Below are 17,500 nucleotides of genomic sequence, written 5' to 3'. Positions count from 1 at the left end.
GGTCAGACCACTGAACATTAAAAACAAAAAAAAAATGGTAGAGCAAATTTCCTTACAGGCAAATAAAAACATTGAACTGATACTTTTTATGCACTATATATAAACATGTGTTCATCATATTGAAGAACTTCCTATGACTGAACAGCCTCCCAACTTTAGAATTCTTTTACATCCTTTTTGCTCTTTTGTATTATTAGTGAACATATAAGATTTCTGTGTTGATCTTATATTTTTACTTATATAGCTACATTCCTCTCCTTGGGTTATACCTTTATAACACAAAAAAGTGACTACCAAAACAAGCAAATAAACAAAAATCATGCTAAACTATAAACCATTAGTGTTTTCTGTTGGGATAAAATGCAAAGAAACTCTGTGTTATCTCCTAGTTTTATTATAGCTTTGTAACTTTGCACATTATTTTACAGAATCCTTTGAAGGAAATACAAAAAGCTTCCTATGTACAGCACTACAACACATACAAGACACAAAAAAATCATATCTAAAATATCTCTGCACTTTACTAATAATTTACTTCAGGTAAAATGTCTGGTCTCAAAACCACAACAGCACGAACCCAATTTGTGCTTCAACCCAAAAACAACAAAATTCATAAATCTGATCAGGAAAGTAAGATGCACAGAATAAATTTTGTTACTGCTGTCAGTACCCATTATGAATGAGAATAAGTCAACATGAAACATGAAATATGCGCCATTGCTCGAGACCTTACAAAAATGAGAATACAAAAATATTAGGGAGTAAATACATGTCCTCCATGAAACTGCCGAGAAGAGTTGCCATTCTAAGCTGAAATGATCCACATTACTCAACATCATCATCACGCTGGCTAGAAAAGTAGGACATTAAGCCACTACTGAATTCCCCAGGCCCTTTAGATGACAGACTTTCGTCCTTGCTGTCATCACTGGGTGACTGCCGAGCTGGTGAACCCTGGGCTCCCTGGTGAAGCCCAATGGGACCTGGACTCGGGCCAGGGGATCCAGCATAGGGTAATGGTTCTAAACCAGGATAGCTAGATTTCATCACAAGATGGGGATGGCCAGGATGACTTGGTGATCCATGACCAGGGTGACCAGATGGTGGTGGTCTGTATAAGTCATGTGGTGGTCCTCGCAATACGCCTGGGTGAGGGGGCACACCTCTTGGGGGATATGGACCTGGACCACTAGGGTGTGGTGGGGGGGCGTATGCACCAGCAGACATGCGAGGAAGAGAATGTCCAGGTGGTAAATGTGCTGGGTGTCTTGATGGTACCCCATGTGGATTAGGAGAATGTCTGCCAGGTGGAGGATATCCAGAGAAGGCTGGATGAGCTGGGAAGTGTTCTGAAGGTCTGTATGGTGGATAACCTGGTGAGTGAACCACTGTTGATGTAGGGGGTCCAACTGGGGGCATATTACTAGGTGCTGTGCTACCAGGAGGTAATCCTGGTCCACTAGGGGTTAATGGCAAAGGTGAGGATCTGTAGGGTGGTGGTGGTGAAGCTGTAACAGGAGCCCCAGACAAACCAGGGAGGGTTGGTGGTGTTCCTGCACCAGGAGAGGGACCCATCCCTGACCTAGGAGGTGTCCCCGGAGCACCACTGACACCAGACAAATGAGGAGACCATTTACCTAAAGGTTGTTGATGACCAGGACTATTATTTCCTAAATTAACTGGAGCTGCATTGCTTCCCATAGCTGCAGCAACAATGTTTGCAGAAACTGCTATGGTAGTTGGCAAAGCTGTGTTAGTTTGTAAAGTAGCTGGGTTTGTAGGAGGTGGGGTGCCAGATGCCACAGGTTCTGGCGTGTGGTGAATAGGAGAGGCAGCAGCAGGTGCAGCAGGTACAGATGGTATAGATGGTACAGATGGTACAGCTGGGACAGCTGGAACAGCTGGAGCTGCTTGAGCAGATGGAACTGCTGGAGCAGAGGGTACCAATGTTGCTGATGCTACAGTAGTAACTGGTGTAGGTTGGATCGTGGATGGTCTAGTTGGAGAAGGCTTTCCAATTAATTCATCCTTCTTTGGTCGACCTCTTTTCTTTTTTCCTTTATTTGACTTATTCTCCTCATCTGGAATAAAAGAAAGTGGGAATGCTTTAATTTTGACTTATTCTCTTCAACTGGAATAAAAAAAAAAGAGGCAAAACTATTTTCTGACTTACAGGAAAACAAATTTTCATTGAACACGCCTTCCACTTCTAGAAATATAACAACAAAATGTGATTAATTGTAAAGTTGTATTTAAAACCAATGTCAACTTCCATTTTTCATTAATAACCTCTAATTAATTTTTTTTTATTTCCCAACATCAGCCTCACTTTTATAATAATAATGCTAAGACTCACAACAATAATAAAAAATGATAATGATGTGTTGTAAAAACAACAACATAAATGATGATGATGATAACAGTAGAAAAGAAAGAAAGAAAGAAAGAAAGAAAGAAAGAAAGAAAGAAAGAAAAAAAGAAAGAAAAAAAGAAAGAAAGAAAAAAAAGGAAAAGAAAAAGAAAAAGAAAAAGAAAAAAGATTCTAAACAGCCTTGAAATAGAAAGCTGTAACTAACCCTCTTCTTCTCCCTTCATGACTTTGCCCCGACCAAGGCCCCCACTGACTCCTCGGCGTTTCATTCTTTCATCATCGGAAGCTTCATATTCACTGCTCTCTGTTGGGACACGTTCTCCTTTCATCACCTTCCCTCTCCATTTCTTTTGGGGCTGTAATAATAAATAATAGTTTAATTATCAACTGCGAATGAGAAAAACAATCAACGTCATTTGTTATCAATTAATGTAACATTTATTTCAGGAAATCAAGTAAAATGGGAAAGGTAAGGAACTGTAATAGTGGAGGTATGAATCCGTTACATCTGAAGCATTTCCAATTAGAACCTTCTTTCAATCTCTTTCACCCATTCATTCATTTTTCAATGAACAAAATCATGAAAATCTACCTTGGTACCCACCTCTTCCTCTTCTGTTTCATCTGACATAAGGAGAGCGTCATAGTAGTTAACTTGTCGTCCTCTTGTCACTCTTCGCTGAGCCAGAGTTTCTTCTTCTTGATCTTCGTCTTTTGGCTTCGGTGGTTTTGAGTACTTTATCTGTAAAGAGTTTTGTGCCTCTAATTTAACAACCAACAAATTTTTGTTATGCCACATAATTTAATAAAAAAATCTTACACACAGCAATTTTCATTAACTATGAATTACATTGCATTAAATACAAAATAATGCTAAACTGCAAAAATAAACAAACAATAAATAGAACCATATACATTAACAAGCAAACAAATACACATATAAGTTAAACAGTAATGATGGATGATGGGATGATGGATGATACTTACTCTTGGTTTCTTTTCTTTATCATCTCCTGCTGGGGCTTTAGCTTTCTGTTTTTGTTTAGATTTTGCATTTTTCCTTCCACCTCTGGCTTTATTTGAACCTCTGCGACCTTTGACTTTTGCCTGCGGTCTCTTCCTTCTGTTTTGTAAATATCAAAAAATACTTTTCAGCAAGAGTAAAGATAAAAAATTAAAACAGGTGAGTATATTTTCCTGTTAACATTTGGTTGTGTATAATCTGGTGTGTTCAAATGCAATCAAATTGGCTAGTGCATTACTGTTTCTATTTGGATTATAAACTTCAGTTCTATAATTCACATGAAACTGTCTACATTGATGTTAAGAAAGTTTATTCAATTAGGCCTAAAACTTTTATATTGTTAAGAACTGGAATTGATTCATTATTTTTAAATACATTTTGATTCATGTAACTTACATTTTCTTTCTCCTTCTATAACTTCTGTCACTGTCTGAACTAAGTTCATCCTCATCTTCTTCACTGGAACTTTGTTTTCGTCTCTTCTTCTTTTTATTCTTCTGTTTTTTAGAAACTCTTTCATCCATTTCACTATCTGTTTATTGGTAATAAAAGAGAGAAAAAATATGCAAATGTTAAACAGAGACATTAATCTTAAACAAATAAAAGTCTGATTCAACTTTTCACAACATACAACCAAGTATAGGCAACATAAAAGTGAAGTTCATGACTTAATATCTTACTTCTATTTCATACGTACTACTATCAAACCAGTTTAATTAGAACATACTGTTCTAACATACAGACAGAAAAGGTGAAAAAGAGGTAGAAGAGCCCTTACCATAATCATCTCCACCTCGTCGATTACGAGCAGAACGACGCAGTGGCAAGTTCTCCCATCTACTGCTACGTCTTCTTTTTGAACCAACAACATCTGAGTCATCACTCTCCACCTCCGTTGCCAAAGATGATGATGATTCCACTGACTCCTCGGTCTCCTCTTCCTCCTCCTCACTGGTTATGGTTTCAAAATAAGATAGCATTATAAAATGTACAGAATTTGAAATATGCCCTACAATACAGAGTGATTACCTGTTAATTACATGCACAAAAACTGTGGAAATATGCTTAAAGAGAATTTAAGGGTAGGCAATCTTTTCTGGGATAAGAAAAATGGATTCTAGTTTTATGGAATTCACTGAAAACTCTGTATAAACTGTAAAACAATAGGTATCAATGATGTATATACAACAATGAATGTTTGCAAACAAATCACAACCCAAACCCACAACCACATTTACATATACAAGCTTTGTAAGCTTATGTAATACTTCCCAAAACTCTTACCTTGTATTTATGAAATCTTCATCACTGGCATCATCTTCATCAACAGCATCTAAGTCTGTTAACCGTCGCTTCTTCTTTACTACTAAGTTTGACATTTTCCTCCCTCGTTTTCTAACATTTTTCATGTCATCTGAGTCTGAATCCTCTTCATTTTGCTGGAAAAGAAAGGAGGAAACAAGAATATAAATTTACAAGCAAAAACAAGAAATAAGATAGAAAATGGAAAAGTGTAAAAAGTCGAAGTAATAACTTATCCCCAGATGGCCATTAAGTAAGGAAATACAAACTACAAATATCAAGCCTTGGTGCTATTTACCTCATCACTCTCATGATAGTCCTCATCATTGCCACTACCATCATGATCTGATGATGGTGGTGGTTTGGCCTTCTTTCTCTTAGGAGCAACATCCTCCTCGTCCTCTTCTTCTTCTTCTTCTTCCTTCAACCTATCTTCTTCTCCCTCTTCCTCTTCATCTTGCTTATTTTCCTCATTCTCATTTTCTTCATCCTCTTCCCCCTCTTTTAACTTCCCATGGCCATCCACACATTCTTTACTCTCCCATTCTGCTTCCTCTTTCACATCTTCATCCAAGACTGCTTCTTCTGTTTCCATCATCTCTTCATCATTTGCTTGGATGATGTTGTCAATGTCTTTCCCTCTGCCCGCATTCCCTGCTCCTGCTGCTGCTTCCATTTCATCCTATGGAGACAGGTATTCACCCAAATTAATAAAAATTAACATAGACGTATTTTGATTGTTTGTGTTACACAGTTTTGTTTTTCTTGCACTGAGTTGTAGACTACCTAGAGAGATGATGTGGAGTCTGTGCAAGGAAAAGCAAAAATTTTTATACATAAAAAGAATAAATAACTGCAAATAGGAGGTATACAGTCTTGTCACCGCCCACACGTGTTCACTTATGCCTAGCCTACAAGCTACTACCTGGCAGCTTGTAGGCTACCAGGTGGCAGCCAGGGGGCTGCTCTAGTAAGTCTAATGCCCTGATTTTTGGTGATGTGATTGCTGTGATGCAGCCAGATGCACTACTTACCCTGATGGCTTCATTTATCATTTCATCAAAGTCCTCAACCTGTTCCCTTAAGGTTCGAGCACTGCGGGCTCTTAGAGTGTAGAGAGGTGCTGAGGATCCCGATGAACTCTCACTAGATGAACTACTGTCATCATCACTTTCACTGTCTGATTCCTGCAGGACAACAGTATTAGTGACTCACAAATCTTATAACACTGAACAAAAAAAAAAAAAAAAAAAAAAATTATAACATACAGTGTTATACTAATGTAAAAATCAGAAAAATAAAAAAAATAAAAATAGTAATAGAATATTACAAAAGACAAACAAAAAAACAATTACTAATATTCTTACATCTGAATCCGTTTCGCTTCCGGACTCATCGTCCTCGTCATCATCTTCCCCATCCTCTGCCCGCTTCTTCTTTTTCTTCTTATCTTCAGGCAGGACATTAGACATTGAAACACTGACATATGCAAGTCTCTGTCTTCTTAATTCTTCATTATGAGCCCTTTTCTGGCACTCATCAAATTCATTTAGGAGGTTTTTCAGCTTGTTGACGAGCAGAACCTGAGAAAGTATTGTGAACTAATTCTCCCGAAGAAATTTTACACCATTTACATGCACTACAGGCTTTCTTGAGAGAGAGAGAGAGAGAGAGAGAGAGAGAGAGAGAGAGAGAGAGAGAGAGAGAGAGAGAGAGAGAGAGAGAGAGAGAGAGAGAGAGAGAGAGAGAGAGAGAGAGAGAGAAAGAGAGAGAGAAAGAGAGAGTGAGAAGAGAGAGACAGAGAGAGTGAGAAGAGAGAGACAGAGAGAGTGAGAAGAGAGAGACAGAGAGAGTGAGAAGAGAGAGACAGAGAGAGTGAGAAGAGAGAGACAGAGAGAGGAGAATAGAGAGATAGAGAGAGAGAATAGAGAGAGAGAGAGAGAGAGAGAGAATAGAGAGAGAGAGAGAGAGAGAGAGAGAGAGAGAGAGAGAGAGAGAGAGAGAGAGACAAATAGCTAAGAAAAATATATCTAATATATCAAAATATATAAGAAAAGAAAATAAACCCAGTCTCACATGATCCCAAAAACAAGGATAAAATTAATTACATGTTCACAAGAGGGGCAAATCCAGTCCCCTTCGGGAACGCTAAGTAGAGGTGGGCGGAGACAGGAAAGATGCCAGCCTGCGTCACAATTGTCACAGAGTAAGATGGTCTCGGGATGATCATCATGGCCACATTTTGTACATTGGGTTTGGTCTTCCTCCTCTTCCTCTTCGTCCTCTTCTTCCTCCTCTGGTTGGTCCTCAACTTCACTTTCACTTGTGACTGAAATTTGTAGAAGAGCGGTACGAATGAAGACCAATAGTCAATTAGAAATGACAAAAAGAAAAAGTTTGCTCAAAAGATGTACCCACATTTCTGATCAAGCAAAAGCAGAATTCCAAATATCAATGAAAGATGTCTGCATACCTTTCTTTGCTGTTCTTGCTCTTTTAATTGGCTGAGCATCAGCCTCTTCGACATCTGATTCAGGAGAAAATTCATGGTCACTCTTGAACACAAGATTTTCATCTTCTTCTTCTTCTAGGTCATATTCTTCCTCTTCCTCAGTACTTGAACTAAACAAACAAAAAATCAGACACTTGTATTAGGAAAATAATCATAATATTATGAAAGAATCTGGTCAAATTTTGTCAATTTATAAAAGAAAGAAAGGAAAATAATATCATAAAAAATACAGTATTCTGACAGTTGCTATTGCTTACTCATCATACACAACCCTAAGTAAAAGCCAAAGAGAACTGCAGGTTATACACTAAATACAACTTTAAAGGACTTGTGCAATGACCCATAAACAAGAAGTATCTAAATGGAAATATTAGAGTCAAGAACATATACATGTATATACATATATACACACACATATACATCTCTCCCTATCCCTTTTCCTTATAAGGGGGGGGGAGGAGGAAGAAGAGGAAGAGGAGGAGGAAGAAAACGAGGAGGAGAAAAAATAAAAAAAAGTATGACAACCTTGCTGTCAGGACATAAACATGAAAATGAGTAAGGTAATCCCCACAGTTATCAGGTAAATTATGAGTAACATTAAAATACACAAATCTACCTGGATGAAGTCGAGGAGTTTTCCCATGGATCATTTGGATGAGCTCTTTTCTTCTTTCCCCGCTTTTTCTTTTTCTTTTTCTTTTTTTCTCTATCCTGTTTGGGAAATCATACATTCTTGTTAATTGAATATTATAAAAGTCTGGGAGCCTAAAGTTGATGTTAGTGCTTTTATAACTCTATCACAGCTCTAAAAAAGCAAAGGAGAAAACAGATATTACAGAACTTTTCCAATGAATCATTATATAAATATATATATATATATATATTATATACTGCATCTTTGTGCAGCATACATTATAATTTAGTACTTCTAATCAAAGGTTATTCATGCAAGATAATTAATTTGATTCTTTAACCAAATACTCTTACCTTTTTCTCTTTCCTTTCCCGCCTTCCTTTCTTCAGTTCCCTTAGTGACTGGAATGAAAGAATTATTTAAATCTTTAAACTCAACTCAAGTGTCTAACTTTTCATACTCAAATGCTTATCAGAAAACAAAAGCTTTTAGCAGTAAACCAAGGAGCTTCCATCTTACTCGTCTCTCTTCTCTGGCCTTCCTCTTGAGCTCCTTCAGCCGATTTTCTTCTGCCAGCTGTTTCATTCGTTGAGCTTCCAGCTCTCTTCTCTCCATTTCCTCTTTCTCTCTTATCTTAGCAATACGTGCTGACCTCTGTCTAGGAACTGCAAGGAATTGAAATTTATAATTGAATTACTACCTGGATGCATGTTTTGGGTACCTTCTAAAAAATTCCCTACATTGAATATTAAACCATGGCTACACACTTTCAATCATCTGCTGAAATATATCATATAACGAGTGACAAGTAATACTTTGAGTGAGAAAAACCCTATTTCTCCTTTAATGCTTGATTCTGAATCACCGAGTTACTATCCATGGATATTCTAATACAATACTCTTTATATAAATAATTGATAATAGACTGACTAACCCATCTGCATATATCAAGAAACCACCCAAACATTTCTTTTGTATTGTCTGTGCTCACCTCTGAAGTGATTTTCCTTCTAATAAATACTTTAAATATTACTTGTTACAATAATAATGAAACAAACAAACAAACAAAGAAGTAAGGAATATATCAACAATAAAAATGAATTTAGCACTTAAAGTTGTCATGCATACATGCAGTTCTTTCCCCATGTGGAGGACCTTTACACTACTATGGATCAAAAGCAACTGGTGGAGTCCTCCTTGATGAGCCCTTGCTTGGTCCTGTGATTTAAGCTTGGTGGAAGGAGCTACTGTGACTGCTTAGCTTGCAGCCTTTATAGTGTGCAACTCAAGGACACAACCTGGGGTCAGTGGTCCAAAGAGGGACCAAAAATAAATGTACAAGGACACTTCTCTTGAATATGATTTTACTCCTATAAATGCAGGACAGAGCATATGAAGAGGGGGGGGAGGGGTGCTCTGTTTTGCTTATAGAGTGAGGCTACAAATGAAGCAGATGCACTAACACATTTTTCCTGCATATATGCAAAAAAGTGTGGGGTGGAATATGTAATGCAAAAACACTGGAATGTGTAATGAAATAAAGCAACACTTTCAAAATGCATGGAAAATGGAAAGATGGTGGGAGAAAACACAATGTCATTTTAAAAATAATACTTATAATAAAGAAGGAGAAGGAGAAGGAGAAGAAAAAAAGGCTTTAAACTTCCTTGATCTATCTACTAGATAATTATATTATTTATCATCCAAGTTTTATATGCTGCTGTGGTGTATATCAATTCTTCAAAAGAATGTTCCTCAAAAAGCCTATATGTATTAAACAATGCTACATGATAAGAATAGTAGAACATTGGTCCACAGTGTAATCAAATATGATACACTAGTTATCAGTCATTCAGAAGCAAGAAATGAGAAATGAGTAATTGCCTTAAATACTACATAGGCAATGGTGAAAGGAGCTGTGAAGGGTTCATAACAGACACCAACTACCATTACCATGAATCAACATTGTATATGGAATCATATATTGTGATACCTAGAAACTTTTAAATGCTAAAGGTTTGGAGAGCATATTTCAGTGATGTATTTGAGGAAAATATGATGAGTATGTAGCCATATGTATATGTGCAAATCAATGTGCACATACTAAATCTACCTAGTATTATATTTATATCTGAATCTTTTGTCCAAAAAATTAAACATATTACTATTTAACCTAAGAATAAATAGATAATATGACAAAAATAAATCTCTCTCTCTATATATATATACACATACATATATATATGAAAATATCATCATGAAGTAGATGTAAACTCATTTCCCTTCCAGATTTTTGGTCAGTCTATTAGTTATGCTTAGAGTCTGATGTGCTTTAACTCTAAAGAAAGAAATACAAAAAGGAAGAAGTAACTCACCATCAGGCAATGGCCGTGCAGTGCTCCCTTTCCCTCGTTGTCTTCTCTTTTTACTTGGTGATTTGTCTTCGTCCTCATCTGCATCATTGTCTGCTTCCCCTTCCTTTTCTTCATTTTCACCATCACTACCTTGGGCTTGCTCATCAGCCGCCTTCCTCACTGGCCTTCCTCTGCCTTTCAGACGTTTTTTGTGAGTACCGAAAGGCCTGCCGCGGCCTCTTTTAACTGGTTTGGATTCTTCTTCATCTTCCTCTTCACTTTCACTGTCCTTTTTCTCTTCCTCTTTTATAGATGATTCGTCATCCTCCTTTGCTACCTCCTTTTTTTCTATGCTGACATTTTCTGTATCATTTGTCTCCTCAGCATTTTCTATCTCTTCTTCTTTGTCATTTGTCAAAAGCTTATCTTCATTCTCAAATGATTCTGATTTAGTTTTTTCCTCCACTACTTCCTCTTTATCATTTACTGCATCCACTTCACTCTTATTTCTATCATTGCACTCATCACTGTTCTCCTTAGTTTTCTTACCATTAACACTATGTTTCTCAACCAATTCCCCTGTTTTTTCAGTCATACTTAAACTTTTCTCTGTCTTTTCTGTTGAGTCTATAGTTCTTATTCCATTAACTTTTGTTTCATCACTGTCTGGAACTCCATCAACTACTTTCGCTTCATTGTCAGGTCTTAAACTATCAACCTCCTTTTGGGGCTTTATTTCACTTGGTGTTGGGTTTCCTTGACTTTCTGCTGTAACAGCTGCACTACTCCCCCCACTGTCAGCTTGCTTTGCATCAGAATTAGTTTCGGTTTCATCACCATTATTTCCGGCATCACAATCAGCACCATTGCCCTCTCCCCAGAAATACATTATTTCTTCTGTTACAGCTTCCCCTACACTATCACCTGAACTATCACTTCTACTAAAACACTCCCACCAAGGCTTTGAAGAGTCTGTGTGACATTCAATATCACTGTCCAGCAGTGGGTTTCCTGCCTCACAAGCAGCACCTTCACCATCCCCCTTCACCAACATGACAGGTTCTGTGATTGCTTCCCCTACTTCAGGTTCTGGTCCTATGGGTTTTGCACTGTTTGTATCTGTTGAATCGCTTGGTTTCTTGTCAACATCCATTTTTGCCTCACTAGCTGAGTCTTTCTGTGATGGCTGCTCCTCTGGGACTGCCTCATCAACTTCCATCTTCGAGTCTTCAGGTGTTGATTTCTTTTCATCATTAACTCCAGTTTTGTCAGGAGGTTCACAAGGTTTGGGCTCACTTGATGATTCCACCTCCATCTTTTCATCCTTTACTGGTAAAGCACCTGTGTCAGTTTTAGGAGATACATTGGTGGTATTTCTTTCTTTGTCTGAACTGGATGGCTCCACTTCCATTTTTTCTTCTCCAATTAAATCTTTCTGCCTTTCACTTTTACTTTCTTCCAACACTGGTATGCACTTACTAACTTCTTCGTTGATTTTCTTAGTTTCATCTTTCAAATGTGATGTGTTACTTGCACTTGGAATATTTGTATCTACCTTTTCCTGATCTACTTTTGCACTTTCAGATTTAATATTTTGAACTGGCTTGCACAGACTTTTGTCTGTATCAGAATGAACTTTCTTTGTATCTACAACTAGATTTTCACTTTTTAATGGCTCAGTAGCATTTTTTATTTTATCAGAATCTTTATCAAAAGGTATTTGTTTACCTTCTGTAGAAGGAGACTTCCTTCCACTTGTTTCTGATTTCACACTAAGCTTAACCTCAGACTGTGTACTGCTTGGTGCAGAATCTGACTTATTTAAAAGTTGTCCCCCTTTACCTACTGATTCACAGATCTGAGTTATGTTTTTGTGCTCCTCAACGGGAGGACTTTTCTGAGATTCAAGAGGTTTAATATCTTCCACCTTTAATTTCTTCTGTGGAGGCTCATGAGTACTTTCATCTCTTGTTGGAGAAACAGCTAGTGGTTTTTTCAAGGATGCAGTAATAGTATTATCAGCTTGTAAGGTACTGGAGGGAGTGTTTAATAGCACGGTTGAAGGACTGACAATGGTACTTACACTAGATGGCTTCTGGGACTCCTGCACTGTGCCTTTGAGTCCTTCAGTCAATTTCTCACCACTCGAAGTAGTTGCTGGCTTATCTTCAAGTTTTGGTAAAGATTCACTAACCTTGATTGAGGATTTGTCTGTGTTTGGTTTGGCCACTTGAGAACTTTCCTTCTCCTCTTTCGTGGCCTCGGAACTCTTGTCCTTCTCGGGTATTCCCTTTTGCACATCAGATCCAGGTTTTGCCACACTGGGCTTGTAGCCTCCAATCAGATCTTTGCTCTCAGGCACTTCCTTTTTGGCTGTTTCTACTCCTCTCTTATGGAGTTCCTTTGCTTCCTCCTTAACTTCCTTCATTTTGTTCAACTTGTCCCACACACTCTCTTTTTTCTTAACCTCAAACTTTTCACTGAACCCAAACTTTCCTCTGTCTCTCTCTTCTTCCTGCAGATTTTTCTCTTTTTCCAATTTGTCTTTCTTTGCTTTTATATCTTCACAAAGTGAGGAGACACCAACTTCAGGCTTGACAGGCACTGGCAGAGGTGCCTTTTCTTCTGTTTTCTTTCCCTGTTCTCCTTCAGTTTTCTTTTCTTGTTCTCTTTCAGTTTTCTTTTCTTGTTCTCTTTCAGTTTTCTTTTCTTGTTCTCCTCCAGTTTTTTCTTGTTCTCTTTCAGTTTTCTTTTCTTGTTCTCTTTCTATTTTCTTTACGGGTTCTCCTTCTATTTTCTTTACGGGTTCTCCTTCCGTTTTCTTTACGGGTTCTCCTTCTGTTTTCTTGTCTTGCTCCCCTGACTTCACCACAGGCTTTGTTTCCACATGAACTGTTTCCTTTTGAGTGTGAGGCAGACTGTCTTTCTTTTGTGTTTCAGTCTCCTCAGGCTTTGAGAGTCTGTTATCTTCTTCCTTTTTAATGTTCTTTTCAGCCTTATCTGTCACACTTTCTTCTTTGCTTACTTGCTTTCCTGATGATTTACTTTCTTCAACAGCTACAACCTTTTCGTCTTTTGTGTCAACCTTTCCCTTTTCAGCATCAAGTTTTGCCCTTGCCAAGTCTGCTGGTTTTTCTTCAGGCAATTTTTCATATGTTTTCACAGCTTTTGGTGTCTCCTTTGGCTTTTCCCCTTGTAAAGTTTCATCTGCTTTCTCTTCTTTTGATGTTTCTATTTTCTTTTCCACTTGTAATGTTTCCTTCGTTTTTTCCTCTTGCGAAGTTTCCTTTGTCTTCTCTTCTTTTATGATTTCCTTTGCCTTTTCCTCTTGTAAGGATGCCTTTGTGTCTTCTTCCTTTACATTCTCCTTCAATATTACTTCCTTTGGCAAATCCTTCGACTTCTCAGTTACTTCCTCTATCACCTTTTCTTTAGTTTTGTCCTTCTGCAACCTCTCTTGTACTTGGTCTTCCTGTAAGGGTTCTTTTACTTTACTTTCAGATGAATCCCTTCTTTCTTTCTCCTGTGGCTTTTCTTCAGTTTTCTCTTCAATTTTTTCTTTCTGTAATTTTGCTTCCTCTCTGTCTTCTGCTTTCAAATCATGCTTCTCTTCTTCCTTAACCTTTTCTTCTACCTTCTCCTCCACAGATTCTTTCTTCTCATCACAGATGGTTTCTGTTTTGCCCTCTGGCGCAATTTCTTTCTTTATCTCATTCTCCACTCTGTCAAGTGGTTCTCCACCTTCTTCACTCACTAGTTTTGTTTTCTCTCCCTCTAGTTTCTCCTTAATCTTCTCAACTTCCACAACCTTCGGTTTGACTTTCTCTTCAGATTTGTCAATCTGGTCGTTTTCCTTGTCCTGGCCTGTATCTAGGATGGGTGAAGTTCTCCCACTGGCAACTGGAGTGGCAGCCTTGCTGTCAACAGGCGTGGGTGCTTCACTCAGTCCCATGGGTGTAGCTGTTCCACTACGACTTCCATCAACTGACATTTCTCTGCTGGCTCCCGGGGGAGTCTCTGAATCCAGTTCTGCGATGAGTGCCACAAGTTCATCTCTTGAGCTAAGGGATTTAAATACAAGCTGTAATAGGGTAATTCTTTGGAGGAAAACATAAAGACATGAAAATTAATTTACAGAAAATAGTATATATATAAATATATATATACACATTATGTGTGTACACACACACACACACACACACACACACACACGTATGTATATTATATATATATATATATATATATATATATATATATATATATATTATATATAAAATATATATATATATTATATATATATCTAATATATATTATATATATATTATATATATTATTATATATATATTATATATATCTATATATATATATATATATATATAATATATAATATATATATATATAATATATAATATATAATTATATATATATATTATATAATATTATATAGATATATATGATATATATATATATTATATATATATATATATATAATATATATATATATAATATATTATATATATATATATATATATATATATATAATATATATATATATATTATATATATATATATATATAATATATATATTTAATATATATATATTATATATATATAAATATTAATATATATTATATATATATTAATATATATTATATATATAATATATATATAATATATATATATATATATATATATATATATATATATATATATATATACGTGTGTGTGTGTGTGTGTGTGTGTGTGTGTGTACACACATAATGTGTATATATATATTTATATATATACTATTTTCTGTAAATTAATTTTCATGTCTTTATGTTTTCCTCCAAAGAATTACCCTATTACAGCTTGTATTTAAATCCCTTAGCTCAAGAGATGAACTTGTGGCACTCATCGCAGAACTGGATTCAGAGACTCCCCCGGGAGCCAGCAGAGAAATGTCAGTTGATGGAAGTCGTAGTGGAACAGCTACACCCATGGGACTGAGTGAAGCACCCACGCCTGTTGACAGCAAGGCTGCCACTCCAGTTGCCAGTGGGAGAACTTCACCCATCCTAGATACAGGCCAGGACAAGGAAAACGACCAGATTGACAAATCTGAAGAGAAAGTCAAACCGAAGGTTGTGGAAGTTGAGAAGATTAAGGAGAAACTAGAGGGAGAGAAAACAAAACTAGTGAGTGAAGAAGGTGGAGAACCACTTGACAGAGTGGAGAATGAGATAAAGAAAGAAATTGCGCAGAGGGCAAAACAGAAACCATCTGTGATGAGAAGAAAGAATCTGTGGAGGAGAAGGTAGAAGAAAAGGTTAAGGAAGAAGAGAAGCATGATTTGAAAGCAGAAGACAGAGAGGAAGCAAAATTACAGAAAGAAAAAATTGAAGAGAAAACTGAAGAAAAGCCACAGGAGAAAGAAAGAAGGGATTCATCTGAAAGTAAAGTAAAAGAACCCTTACAGGAAGACCAAGTACAAGAGAGGTTGCAGAAGGACAAAACTAAAGAAAAGGTGATAGAGGAAGTAACTGAGAAGTCGAAGGATTTGCCAAAGGAAGTAATATTGAAGGAGAATGTAAAGGAAGAAGACACAAAGGCATCCTTACAAGAGGAAAAGGCAAAGGAAATCATAAAAGAAGAGAAGACAAAGGAAACTTCGCAAGAGGAAAAAACGAAGGAAACATTACAAGTGGAAAAGAAAATAGAAACATCAAAAGAAGAGAAAGCAGATGAAACTTTACAAGGGGAAAAGCCAAAGGAGACACCAAAAGCTGTGAAAACATATGAAAAATTGCCTGAAGAAAAACCAGCAGACTTGGCAAGGGCAAAACTTGATGCTGAAAAGGGAAAGGTTGACACAAAAGACGAAAAGGTTGTAGCTGTTGAAGAAAGTAAATCATCAGGAAAGCAAGTAAGCAAAGAAGAAAGTGTGACAGATAAGGCTGAAAAGAACATTAAAAAGGAAGAAGATAACAGACTCTCAAAGCCTGAGGAGACTGAAACACAAAAGAAAGACAGTCTGCCTCACACTCAAAAGGAAACAGTTCATGTGGAAACAAAGCCTGTGGTGAAGTCAGGGGAGCAAGACAAGAAAACAGAAGGAGAACCCGTAAAGAAAACGGAAGGAGAACCCGTAAAGAAAATAGAAGGAGAACCCGTAAAGAAAATAGAAGGAGATCAAGAAAAGAAAACTGAAAGAGAACAAGAAAAGAAAACTGAAAGAGAACAAGAAAAGAAAACTGAAGGAGAACAAGAGAAGAAAACTGAAAGAGAACAAGAAAAGAAAACTGAAAGAGAACAAGAAAAAACTGGAGGAGAACAAGAAAAGAAAACTGAAAGAGAACAGGGAAAGAAAACAGAAGAAAAGGCACCTCTGCCAGTGCCTGTCAAGCCTGAAGTTGGTGTCTCCTCACTTTGTGAAGATATAAAAGCAAAGAAAGACAAATTGGAAAAAGAGAAAAATCTGCAGGAAGAAGAGAGAGACAGAGGAAAGTTTGGGTTCAGTGAAAAGTTTGAGGTTAAGAAAAAAGAGAGTGTGTGGGACAAGTTGAACAAAATGAAGGAAGTTAAGGAGGAAGCAAAGGAACTCCATAAGAGAGGAGTAGAAACAGCCAAAAAGGAAGTGCCTGAGAGCAAAGATCTGATTGGAGGCTACAAGCCCAGTGTGGCAAAACCTGGATCTGATGTGCAAAAGGGAATACCCGAGAAGGACAAGAGTTCCGAGGCCACGAAAGAGGAGAAGGAAAGTTCTCAAGTGGCCAAACCAAACACAGACAATCCTCAATCAAGGTTAGTGAATCTTTACCAAAACTTGAAGATAAGCCAGCAACTACTTCGAGTGGTGAGAAATTGACTGAAGGACTCAAAGGCACAGTGCAGGAGTCCCAGAAGCCATCTAGTGTAAGTACCATTGTCAGTCCTTCAACGTGCTATTAAACACTCCCTCCAGTACCTTACAGCTGATAATACTATTACTGCATCCTTGAAAAAACCACTAGCTGTTTCCCAACAAGAGATGAAAGTACTCATGAGCCTCCACAGAAGAAATTAAAGGTGGAAGATATTAAACCTCTTGAATCTCAGAAAAGTCCTCCCGTTGAGGAGCACAAAAACATAACTCAGATCTGTGAATCAGTAGGTAAAGGGGACAACTTTTAAATAAGTCAGATTCTGACAGCAGACCAGTCTGAGGTTAGCTAGTGTGAATCAGAACAAGTGGAAGGAAGTCTCCTTAAGCTCTATTTAATGCAGAAAAGTGAAAGAAGGTCTTACACAGCAAGAGTCAAAATATTAAATCTGAAAGTGCAAA

General features: G+C 37.2%; 2 protein-coding genes across 3 annotated transcripts; one reads left to right on the top strand and one right to left on the bottom strand.

The window, feature by feature from the left end:
* Positions 1 to 374: 374 nt before the first annotated feature.
* On the bottom strand, positions 375 to 14,258 carry LOC119575404 (remodeling and spacing factor 1-like; the record flags this gene model as incomplete). Of its 2 annotated transcripts, none has more annotated exon segments than XM_037923001.1 (16): positions 375 to 2,081; positions 2,577 to 2,727; positions 2,964 to 3,113; positions 3,359 to 3,494; positions 3,792 to 3,927; positions 4,174 to 4,346; positions 4,680 to 4,834; positions 4,996 to 5,379; positions 5,732 to 5,884; positions 6,065 to 6,280; positions 6,806 to 7,026; positions 7,171 to 7,319; positions 7,826 to 7,920; positions 8,197 to 8,244; positions 8,363 to 8,508; positions 10,219 to 14,258. In XM_037923001.1, coding segments are annotated over 16 exon segments (7,609 nt in total), but the record flags the coding sequence as incomplete, so codon positions are not given.
* Positions 14,259 to 14,316: 58 nt separating this feature from the next.
* On the top strand, positions 14,317 to 17,111 carry LOC119575686 (golgin subfamily A member 6-like protein 6). Its single transcript, XM_037923313.1, has 3 exons — positions 14,317 to 14,340; positions 15,048 to 15,387; positions 15,426 to 17,111. The coding sequence occupies exons 1-3, from the start codon at positions 14,317 to 14,319 to the stop codon at positions 17,042 to 17,044; spliced, it is 1,983 nt and encodes a 660-aa protein (XP_037779241.1). The 3' UTR covers positions 17,045 to 17,111.
* Positions 17,112 to 17,500: the final 389 nt, after the last annotated feature.

This window comes from Penaeus monodon, chromosome 7 (genome assembly GCF_015228065.2).
Source record: "Penaeus monodon isolate SGIC_2016 chromosome 7, NSTDA_Pmon_1, whole genome shotgun sequence".
In the NCBI taxonomy this organism is placed as follows: Eukaryota; Metazoa; Arthropoda; class Malacostraca; order Decapoda; family Penaeidae; genus Penaeus; species Penaeus monodon.
This window is presented reverse-complemented; position numbering and strand designations above follow the sequence as displayed.

Bases quoted from the DNA above. Each gene is read 5' to 3' on its own strand.
- LOC119575686 (XM_037923313.1), top strand. From the start codon at position 14,317: ATGAAAATTAATTTACAGAAAATA. The intron at 14,341-15,047 runs GTATATATATAA...ACCCTATTACAG, and splicing joins AAATTAATTTACAGAAAATA to CTTGTATTTAAATCCCTTAG. The intron at 15,388-15,425 runs GTGGAGAACCAC...AATGAGATAAAG, and splicing joins AAAACTAGTGAGTGAAGAAG to AAAGAAATTGCGCAGAGGGC.